Below are 12,039 nucleotides of genomic sequence, written 5' to 3' on the forward strand. Positions count from 1 at the left end.
CCCTATCATTTTTCTCCGTTTTCAAAGTCTGAATAGTCAATCTGAACCATTAGATGCGATATATATATTAAGATGTGCTTGGAGACCAAATTTTACATTTTTTGGAATTTTTTTTACTATTTATTAAGTCACTTTGAAAATAGCTGATCCAATGGTCCATAAAATGTAAAATCAGCGATTTTCAAAGTGGCTTAATAAATAGTAAAAAAATTCTAAAAAATGTAAAATTTGGTCTCCAAGCACATCTTCATATATAGATCGCATCTAACGGTTCGGATTGACTATTCAGACTTTGAAAACAGAGAAAAAGAATTTGAAAGATAGAGTGCATTTGGGTGCATTTGAACCCTCCTCTAAAAAGATAATTATTCTGCATAATTTTTTCTTTACCTTTCTTAGAACATGTTTGTGTTGTATGTGTGAAAAAAATAGTTAATTTAGCAAGTTATTGATTTCAAATTATGTTTTGTATCTGGATAAGTGAGCTAACCATATTATTATTGGGGTGCAAATGAATCAGTCCAGCTGTCTCAGGCCTCAGTGTAATACTAATACTCCTTACACCAAGCCCGCTTATAAAAACAATTGGACAAAAGGAAAAAGTATTTGGGCCAACGAAGCCCACTTGTCTCCTGTCCTTTTATTTTCTCCTGGCACCGCCTCTCTCGTCGATACAATCCCTTCATTCGCAAGGGGTTTTACTGAAGGACTGATTCATTCTAGGTACGTGACTGATATATTTTTTTTGTATTTCTAGGGTTTTGAATTCGTCAGGAGAAGACGATTAAAGTTGCTATATATCGGTATTCTCTTTCGGGTAGGGGTTCTACTGATTATTTTTAATTTTACCTTCTTTAGGGTTTTGTTTTCGTCTTCTTATGCCTGAGTTGGAAAACCTTAAATCTTAGTCAGGCAGTACAGTTTTGTTGTTTGTGTGCAGTTCAAATAGCTGTCTTCTTAAATCTCAGTTTAGAACTCCATTTTATTTGTTAATAGGTACCAAATACGACTTCTCTTCTACCAAACAAATTCTTGTAGGCAAGATGTCACAACCTGGTGGCGGGGGTGCTGAGGCACATGCTCGATTCAAGCAATACGAGTACCGAGCTAACTCGAGTCTGGTTCTGACCACCGACTCACGGCCCCGTGACACGCATGAACCGACTGGTGAGCCTGAGACCTTATGGGGTAAGATTGACCCTAAAAGCTTCGGAGACCGTGCTGCTCGAGGCAAACCACCAGAGATAGAAGAGAAAAAGAAGGCTAAGAGAAAGAAGGAAGAAGCTGCTGCAGAAGAAGTGGTAAAGAGGTCTACTAAGAAGAGGCGGCGGGGTGAAGAAGAGAGCGTTTTATTTTTAGCTGATGATGATGCTGTGTACCGGCCAAAGACTAAGGAGACTCGTGCGGCTTATGAGGCGATGCTTAGTGTAATTCAAGAACAATTGGGAGGTCAGCCACAAGATGTGCTGAGGGGTGCAGCGGATGAGGTTTTGGCAATCTTGAAAGATGATCATCGGAAGAATCCTGAGAAAAAGAAGGAGATAGAGAAGTTGCTCAACCCAATCTCAAGCCAGCTGTTTGACCAGCTCGTGTCTATTGGGAAGCTGATTACGGATTATCAGGGTCCCGGAGGAGATGCGGCAGATGGAGCTGCAACAAATGGAGATGAGGTGCGTCTGGATGACGAAGGAGTTGCGGTTGAGTTTGATGATGATGATGAGGATGAGGATAGTGATCTTGATCAGGTATAATTGAAACTTATTCTATTTACTTCTTGTATATTTGTTTGCGAGTTGATTTCACTCGGCAACATTAAATGTTTATACTACCATTTGCTCTTGCACTTTAGGTGAATAAGAACTTAATATATGTTACAAAATATGTGGATCATTTACAAGTTCAGGTAGTTGGTTACCTTACTGCATCCTTTTGCTAAATAATTTTCTGGTTGCCTGTTTGAAATTAAATTGGGCTTCCTGATCCAAGTATCAATCTAACTACCATGGGCCCCTATGAGCGTATTCTTTCACATGATATATTTTTTTGCAAAAAAACATCGCATGGTAGTTTTTTGTGCAAACAAATAGAAATTAGGATGTCAAAAACTGTTACATAGATTCAAGTGATAATGGCTGACAAGACTCATATTGGATCATAAAATTTTTCAGGTACAAGAAGAGTCAGAAGCAGAGGAGGAAGAAGCACAGGAGGTTGCTGGTGAAGCTGGAGCCATGCAAATGGTAGATGACGATGATATTGACCACTCTGAAGAGGGAATAACAGTAAATGTGCAAGACATTGATGCGTACTGGCTCCAGCGTAAGATCTCACAGGCTTATGGCAACTTGATTGACCCCCAGAACAGCCAGCGCCTGGCGGAAGACATCCTCAAAATAATAGCCCAGGGAGATGAAGATCAAGATATTGAGAGAGCTCTTGTGGCACTGCTGGAGTTTGACAAATTTGACCTTGTTAAGCTGTTGGTGCGCAACCGGTTCAAGATTGTCTGGTGCACCCGGCTCGCCCGTGCTGAGGATCAGGATCAGAGGAAGAGGATTGAGGAGGAGATGGCAGCTACGGGGCCCACCGGGGTTGCTATTCTCGAGCAGCTCCATGCTACCAGGGCTTCAGCTATGGAGCGGCAGAAGAATCTGGAGAAGAGTATTAGAGAGGAGGCAAGGCGGTTGTTGAAGGATGAGGGCTCAGCCATTGGAGCTCGAAGGGGTGCGATTGACAGGGACTCTGATAGTGCATGGATGAAGGGTCAGAGGGAATTGCTTGATTTGGAGAGTCTTGCATTTTCCCAAGGTGGCCTGCTCATGTCAAACAAGAAGTGTGAGCTGCCGCCACGGTCTACCCGGATTGCACATAAGGGTTATGAGGAGGTGCACGTGCCATTACAGAAACAAAGGCCGTATGAACCAGGTGAGGAGTTGGTAAATATTTCTGCCATGCCGGAATGGGCCCAGCCAGCTTTTGCAGGAATGAAGCAGCTGAATCGGGTGCAGAGCCGGGTGTATGACGCAGCATTTAACCACTCGCACAACTTGCTGCTGTGCGCGCCAACTGGTGCTGGTAAAACCAATGTGGCTATGCTTACTATTCTACAACAAATCGGTTTGCATATGAAAGACGGGGAAATAGATAATACTGGGTATAAGATAGTGTACGTTGCGCCAATGAAAGCTTTAGTGGCTGAGATGGTTGGTAATTTGTCACACCGGCTCAAATCATATGGTGTTGTTGTGAAAGAACTCAGTGGTGACCAGAATCTGACGCGTCAGCAGATAGATGAGACCCAAATAATTGTCACGACTCCCGAGAAGTGGGATATTGTTACACGCAAATCTGGTGACAGGACTTATACTCAACTGGTGAAGCTATTGATCATCGATGAGATCCATCTGTTGCATGACAATCGGGGTCCTGTGCTAGAGAGCATTGTGGCAAGAACAATTCGCCAGATTGAGACAACTGGTGAGCTGTGCCGGCTGGTTGGCCTGTCTGCCACACTGCCCAATTATGAGGATGTGGCCACATTTTTGCGCGTGAAGCCTGACAAGGGGCTATTTCATTTTGACAATAGTTACCGACCTTGCCCACTACAGCAGCAGTACATCGGTATAACTGTAAAAAAGCCTCTCCAGAGATTTCAGCTAATGAATGAGATATGCTATGAGAAGGTTGTTGCCTCAGCAGGTAAGCACCAGGTGCTTATCTTTGTTCACTCCAGAAAAGAGACAGCAAAAACTGCACGTGCAATACGCGACACAGCTATGGCTAACGACACTCTCGGCAGGTTCTTGAAGGATGACAGTGTGAGCCGTGAGATTCTTCACACTCATGTTGATTTGATGAAAAGCAATGATCTCAAAGAACTCTTACCCTATGGGTTTGCCATTCACCATGCTGGGTTAGTCAGATCAGATCGAACCATGGTCGAAGAATTGTTTGCAGATGGTCATGTGCAAGTGTTGGTCTCTACAGCGACACTTGCATGGGGTGTCAACTTACCAGCACATACTGTTATTATAAAAGGGACACAGGTATATGATCCTGAGAAAGGTGCGTGGACTGAGTTAAGTTCGCTGGATGTGATGCAAATGCTGGGTCGGGCTGGTCGACCACAGTTTGACTCATATGGAGAAGGTATAATTATCACTGGGCATAGTGAATTGCAATATTACCTCTCTTTGATGAACCAGCAGTTGCCTATTGAAAGTCAGTTTATTTCAAAATTGGCCGATCAGCTGAATGCGGAGATTGTGCTGGGGTCAGTGCAGAATGCGCGCGAGGCATGCACATGGTTGCTTTACACTTACCTGTTTGTGCGGATGTTGCGCAACCCAACATTGTATGGTCTACCAGCTGATGCATTAGAGAAAGATTGGCAATTGGAGGAAAGGAGAGCTGATCTGGTGAGTTTTTTATTTTTTATGACATGTTCCCATAGCTATTTGGCACTGTTATCTACTTTGACACCCATTAATGTAATTTCCAGCTTGCTGTGTTTTTTTCTTCATCAAATTTTAGTTATATTTTCTGACTCGTTGTTTACAACAGATCCATACAGCTGCAACCATACTGGATAAGAACAACCTGGTTAAGTATGATAGGAAGAGTGGCTATTTCCAAGTGACCGACCTGGGCCGAATAGCTAGCTACTACTACATCACGCATGGAACTATATCTACATACAACCAATACCTGAAGCCAACTATGGGCGATATTGAACTGTGTCGCCTCTTCTCCCTCAGTGAGGAGTTCAAGTATGTGGGAGTGCGTCAGGACGAGAAGATTGAGCTTGCCAAGCTGCTTGACCGAGTCCCAATTCCTGTGAAGGAAAGCCTTGAGGAACCCAGTGCCAAGATCAATGTCTTGTTGCAAGCGTACATATCAAGGCTCAAGCTCGAGGGGCTCTCTCTTGGTTCCGATATGGTCTTTATACGACAGGTGATGTTTTATGTTTGTTTTCTTTGGAAACTTTACACTGAAAATCATTCTTTTTAGTACTTGTGAAGATATCTTCGTACCTCCATTTGAAAATTTAAAAAGGGAAACAAGTTCCTTTGCAATTCTAAAATGTTATACCTCGAACTTGCTTATTATGAGCTGTTGAGTTGATGTGGGTACCATAATTTTGCATTCCTATAATTTAACTATGACGACAAAAAACAATGTCAAGTAATAATGTTAAATGTTATTATCTGATAAAGCACATGTATCTGATGCAACGGCAATACTTGAAAGGGCTCTTTGGTAAACAATATATTAACCGTGCCTTCTAATTTGTGATGCTAAGATTTCTTAAATAATATTTTACTTTGTGAGGCGTGTTTTTTTTTCTCCACTCATTGGTTTTCCATAACTTAATTGCAGAGTGCTGGCCGCCTTTTGCGGGCACTGTTTGAAATTGTGCTGAAGCGTGGTTGGGCCCAGCTGGCAGAGAAGGCCCTCAACATGTGCAAGATGGTTGACAAGCGCATGTGGAGCGTGCAGATCCCTCTCCGTCAATTTGGTGGCCTTCCAAAAGAAATTCTGATGAAACTTGAGAAGAAAGACCTTGCATGGGAACGGTACTATGATCTCTCCTCCCAAGAATTAGGTGAGCTGATTCGCTTCGCAAAATCTGGCAACCAAAATAAAAATATCACTGGAAAGACTGTACACAAGTACATTCACCACCTACCCAAACTCAACCTTGCAGCCCATGTTCAGCCTATAACCCGTACTGTGTTAGGGTTCGAGCTGACAATAACTCCAGACTTTAGGTGGGATGATGCATACCATGGCTATGTGGAACCTTTTTGGGTAATCGTAGAGGATAATGATGGTGAGTATATTCTCCACCATGAATATTTCTTGCTGAAGAAGCAGTATATGGATGAAGACCACACAATAAATTTCACCGTGCCAATTTATGAACCATTGCCGCCCCAGTATTTCATTCGAGTTGTGTCAGATAAGTGGCTTGGGTCCCAGACTATACTCCCAGTTTGCTTCCGGCATCTGATTTTGCCGGAAAAATATGCGCCACCAACTGAATTATTGGATTTGCAACCACTTCCTGTGACTGCATTACGAAACCCGGCTTACGAAGCTCTTTATGATGCCTTCAAGAACTTCAACCCAATCCAGACTCAGGTGTTTACAGTGCTGTACACTACTGATGATAACGTGCTTGTGGCGGCTCCTACTGGCAGTGGCAAGACAATTTGTGCTGAGTTTGCTTTGTTACACAGCCACCAGAAAGCAGCAGAGACAGAAACCGCCATGAGGGCTGTTTACATTGCACCAATTGAAGCAGTTGCAAAGGAGCGGTACCGTGACTGGGAAGAGAAGTTTGGGAAGCGCCTTGGGCTCCGTGTAGTTGAACTAACTGGAGAAACAGCAGCTGATTTGAAGCTGCTAGAGAAAGGTCAGATAATAATCAGCACTCCTGAAAAGTGGGATGCACTTTCTCGACGTTGGAAGCAACGCAAGCACATACAACAAGTTACTCTTTTCATAGTAGATGAATTGCACTTGATTGGTGGCGACTCAGGTCCTGTTCTTGAGATAATTGTATCCCGAATGAGACGCATATCAAGCCAGATAGAGAATAGTATAAGAATTGTGGCTCTCTCAGCATCACTTGCGAATGCAAAGGATCTAGGTGAATGGATCGGTGCGACTTCTCACGGGCTTTTCAACTTTCCACCTGGTGTTCGGCCAGTCCCACTGGAGATACACATCCAGGGTGTCGACATTGCAAATTTTGAGGCGAGGATGCAAGCCATGACCAAGCCCACTTACACGGCAATTTCACAACATGCCAAGAAAGGCAAGCCGGCACTTATATTTGTCCCCACAAGAAAACATGCGAGGTTGACAGCTGCTGATTTGTGTGCATATGCATTTGCTGAGCATGGTGACAGGGAAGATAAGCAGAAGTACAACAGCCCATTCCTTCTCGGGTCGAAGGAAGATATGCAGCCTTTTGTTGATCAGGTGAAGGAGGAGACGTTACAACATGCCCTTGCTGATGGTGTAGGTTACCTTCATGAAGGCCTAACCGAACTTGAGCAGGAAATTGTGATCAGACTGTTTTTAAGTGGCCGGATCCAGGTGTGTGTATCAAGTGCGTCCATGTGCTGGGGCCGGTCTCTTTCTGCCCATTTAGTTGTTATCATGGGCACTCAATACTATGACGGGAGGGAAAATGCACGAACTGATTATCCAATCACTGACCTACTTCAAATGATGGGGCACGCAAGCAGACCTCTCAAGGACAACTCTGGCAAGTGCGTGATCTTATGCCACGCTCCTAGGAAGGAGTATTATAAGAAGTTCTTGTATGAGGCATTCCCAGTTGAGAGCCACCTGCACCTTTTCTTGCATGACCACATGAATGCTGAGGTTGTGGTTGGGTCTGTGGAAAACAAGCAAGATGCTGTGGATTACCTTACGTGGACATTCATGTATCGTCGTCTGACGAAAAACCCTAGTTACTACAATCTCCAGGGTGTCAGCCACCGTCACCTGTCTGACCACTTGTCAGAGTTAATAGAGAATGTATTGACTGACCTAGAGTCGAGCAAGTGTATTGCTATTGAAGAGGAGATGTACCTCAAGCCGCTCAATTTGGGGCTAATTGCCTCCTACTACTACATCAGCTACGCCACGGTTGAAAGATTTGGCTCGTCTCTCACGCCAAAAACCAAGATGAAGGGGCTATTAGATGTTCTGGCATCTGCTTCAGAGTATGCTGACATGCCAATTCGACCTGGTGAAGAGGAACAGATTCGTAAACTAATCCACCACCAGAGGTTCTCAGTTGATAATCCTCGCATTGATGACCCACATACAAAGGCAAATGCCCTTCTGCAAGCACACTTCTCAAGGTATGTGATGGTAGGTAACCTTGCTGCTGACCAGAGGGAGGTGCTTCTCTCTGCACACCGGCTTTTACAAGCTATGGTGGATGTTATTTCAAGCAATGGTTGGCTGACTCTAGCTCTGTCGGCCATGGAGGTGAGTCAGATGGTAACACAGGGGATGTGGGAGAGGGACCCAGTGCTGATGCAGCTGCCACATTTCAGCAAGGAGTTGGCAAAAAAATGCCAGGAGAGGGGCATTGAGACTGTTTTCGACCTTGTAGAGATGGAGGATACTGAGAGAAGAGAGCTACTGCAGATGTCAGATACACAGCTGATGCATATTGTAAGGTTCTGCAACCGCTACCCAAATATTGATATGGCATATGAGATCCTTGACGGAGAGGATGTGGGCCCCGGAGACAATGTCACTCTTCAGGTCAGTTTTAAAAAAATATTCTCCCTTTTTATCTTGTCAGGTTTTCTTGTCCTAGTTGATCTAAGCTCTGTATTGCACCACTGTATATTCTTTATCAGCTGTTGTTAGTGCCCCATTTAAGCCTGACCAATCTATTAAAAGTGGAGATTGGGATAATTTTACTTCATGTAAATGTCCTATAATTGACATTTTTGGTAAAATGATATTTGACTAATTTAGCTAAACACTGTTGCTTGTAGGTGACCTTGGAACGTGACATGGAAGGGAGGGCAGAAGTGGGTCCAGTGGATGCACAGAGGTTTCCCAAGACTAAGGAGGAAGGATGGTGGTTGGTGGTAGGAGACACCTCAACTAACCAACTCCTTGCTATCAAGCGTGTTGCCCTGCAGAGAAGGGCAAAGGTGAAGCTCAATTTTGTGGCCCCAAGTGAGCTGGGGAAGAAGAATCTGACAGTTTACTTCATGTGTGATTCGTACCTGGGTTGCGACCAGGAGTACAATTTTACGATCAAAGTGAAAGAGAATGAAAATGGAGGGGATCCTGCTATGAGTGAATAAGGTTTAAAAGCAATCTTATAAAATATGTTGTTAAATCTATGAAATTTCTACATTTGCCGTACTGATTTTATGTCATGTTTTTCTTGTTTCAGGATGCTTGATCCTTTACTGTACATCTGTGCAGAAAGCGTCTTTTGTTCATCTAGATATGGTCCTACAGGCTATTTGTATGCCATCCATGACTACGGAAGCTGTCTTAATACTTGCTGTTGTTTTGTTTTTTTAATCATGTTTTACTGTGACAATTTCTTGGAACTACCGTTTGAGTGTTCTTTTTTAGTTAAGAAGCTTGAATGTTCTGTAGTTGCGTAGTGTTGATGGTGAAACTGGTTTATTTAGTTCTACCTACATTATTGGCGAAATATGGTTTTGTACACTTTGTTGAACTTTTCTTGTAATGCACTAGAATGTTTAATGCTTATCTAGGAAAGTATTGTTATTGACTAAATATGAGCCACCAGCTTTTATTGCGAAAAAGGGAATAATCCAGTAATAAATTAATGTTACTGTCATTCAGTTAAGTGATTTGACTGTCTTAGGGGTAGCTCTAGCAAATCGCAATATTCAGTGTGCTTTGAGATTGTGCATATTCAATCTCAAAAACTCTCTGCAAATCGACATTGTAGTTCTGTGCAGAACGCGAGAAGAGCAGTACTCTTCTCAAATAGGTCTGGCATGATCAGCACAAAACACAACCGTGATCATTCCTCTGCCAACCAGGGTGGATGCATGTAGGGTGAATGGGGTCAATTGACTTTTTTTTTTTTAAGTTTTGTATTTATACAAGGTTTTCTTGTAAAATTTAGTATAAAATGTTAGAAGTACGGTAAGATTGACTCTTGTTCTCAATTTGAAAATTTTATATAATTGATACTCGTTTTATGTTTGATTTCCATAGTTTCAAAGTTTGGCTCTGCCCTGCTGCCAACCACGTGTAATGCTCTTCTTTGTTAAAATTTTGTTTTGGACAACTAACAATGAGGGACGTATATATAGTGTTCCCCCCCTTAAGATAGAGCAATATAACAAGATAAAAGAGAAGATAAAAGAAAATTTCTTGTAGGAATTCAGAATAAAGTTTTAGGTTAGTCTAAATCATGTATCGCAATAAGACTCAAAACATTTAGGCATTGTTTGACAGTCCAATAAGGAATAGGAATGGAAATAAGAATAAAAAGTTTTGAACTGATTTTTATTGTTCACGTGAAAAAAAAAAAAATTCAGTCTGAGTGAATTTTTTTTTTCTCGCATGAACAGTAACTTTATTTTTACTGCCGAACAGGGGTCTTAAGCAGGTTGCTGCCAAGGTTTCGAATGAGAGAGATCTTTTTCGATGTCTTTGAAGGGAGATCCTTTTTATAATAAATCCCGTCACCTGTGCTTACCAGCTCTTCAAAGAATTTATTTGTCTAATACATGTCAACATATTTACGGTCCTAATTTCAATAAAAATAAACTAATAAGGACGCAGCTCAAATTTTATCCTTAATAGCTAATTTTCCATAAAGCTATTACTCGCTAATTAACTAGGAAATTTAACTTCACACCCTTCTATCTTATTAGTCCTCGTAAAATTTAAGCCTACGACATAATAGTATTACTTCGGACCATTTATTTCAAATTATAAGGATCCATATCAAAACTAACTTCATTTTTCTAAAATCTAATTTCATTTATAAGATGGAACAAAACATGGATCTAAACAACCAGCTCAATTTGAATTGTCAGATTTAAAATGAATTGTCTATTTTCTTCGGGAGTCAGAACCATCAATCAATTGATATGCCAATAAATCATACCTATTTATAAAAAAATTTGAGCCCTTTATACATACAAAATTTGAGCCTAAATATTTTATTTATGTTTAATATATACAAATTTATTTTTGAGCCCTTTATAAATAGAAAAAGTTGAGTCCTTTATACATACAAAATTTGAGTCTTAGTATTTTATTTATTTTTAATATATATAATTTTTTTTTTATATATATATATATAAACATTTTCCATTTTGGGGCCTATTGAATCTTGAGGCCCGGGCGATCGCCTTGGCTGCCCAGCACCAGGGCCGGCCATGCTTCCAATCCATGTCGTCAACAGGTTAAACAGTGTTTAGAGTTTAGACAGAAGAGGCACAACGGCTCTTTTCGGTCTAACTACATTTCTGATCCGATATTTTATGTATTATTTTATTTTTAGTTTTCGGTTAAACTATACTTGTGAGTTATGAGAGTTGATATTCACACAACATTTTATGTTATTAACACAGCAATAATCAATTTTTCTTACTGAGTGACTATTATATTCCTACTTTATTATTATTTTTTTTTTAAACTTGGTAGCTGACTGCCAAGGATTATATTGAATATAAATATTTGCACAACCGTTTTTCATATACATACCAAAAAGATCGAAGTGATCACAACCAAGAAAACAGAAAGCTAAAACAACTACTTGATTGTTTCTTAAATAACACATTCTCTCTCTTCATTAATGCGAATATCTTATTTCTTCAGTATTAGATCTTCATTAATGCGAAGAAAGGTCTTTTGGTTGAGATTAGATCTTTATAAATTCACCTAAATGAATATTTAAATTGTACTTTCCATAAGCTAGATCTCACTTAATGATTTAAAAATTTATTATACAAAATATACTAAAATTTATATTTAGAATATATTAGATTAAATTTGTTTTTGTCATTTCTTTTTACCATTCTTACTTATCAATTCAACATTTTCATCACTCTAATACCAAAGTTTGTCAAATATCAATTAATTTGTAAAAGAATAAATACAAAACAATTTTCATTACAGAAGAGAAAAAATAATGATCAGGTATAAAAGTAGATTTTTCATTTTGAGAATCATAATATTATATCTGTTTCGAGCTATCGAAAATAAAGTCTAAAAAGATTCAAACTAAAAATAGGGAAAAAAAAAAAATGAATTGTCCTGGTTAGATCTAGTTAATAAGAAGAAGAAACAAATCTCTCCTAAGATGGTGCCCAGTGTCCCACAATCATTCGGCAGATCTGTCGATCTATTGTACAAAATTTGGAAATTTCACCCAATTCATTGAAAATAATTGGCAGAAAAGCCAGTAATATTGAAGCATGCAAAACTAATTAATCAAGAGAGATATTTTATTAAACTGAAACCTTTTGTACCTATGTATTCAGCACCTTA

General features: G+C 40.4%; 1 protein-coding gene across 3 annotated transcripts; it reads left to right on the forward strand.

Annotated features, from left to right (window-relative positions):
- The first annotated feature begins 602 nt into the window (after positions 1-602).
- On the forward strand, positions 603-9,300 carry EMB1507 (U5 small nuclear ribonucleoprotein helicase). 3 transcript variants are annotated; one of them, XM_078306058.1, is made up of 7 exons: positions 603-723; positions 997-1,745; positions 2,169-4,418; positions 4,564-4,953; positions 5,380-8,295; positions 8,535-8,853; positions 8,945-9,300. In XM_078306058.1, the coding sequence occupies exons 2-6, from the start codon at positions 1,044-1,046 to the stop codon at positions 8,850-8,852; spliced, it is 6,576 nt and encodes a 2,191-aa protein (XP_078162184.1). In that variant the 5' UTR covers positions 603-723; positions 997-1,043; the 3' UTR covers position 8,853; positions 8,945-9,300. The 3 variants fall into 3 exon arrangements, with proteins under 3 accessions (XP_078162184.1, XP_078162185.1, XP_078162183.1); XM_078306059.1 differs by having other exon boundaries at positions 689-817; XM_078306057.1 differs by lacking the exon at positions 603-723 and adding an exon at positions 766-912.
- The last annotated feature ends 2,739 nt before the right edge of the window (positions 9,301-12,039 follow it).

Source organism: Carex rostrata, chromosome 7, assembly GCF_964058835.1.
Source record: "Carex rostrata chromosome 7, lpCarRost1.2, whole genome shotgun sequence".
Taxonomy (NCBI): domain Eukaryota; kingdom Viridiplantae; phylum Streptophyta; class Magnoliopsida; order Poales; family Cyperaceae; genus Carex; species Carex rostrata.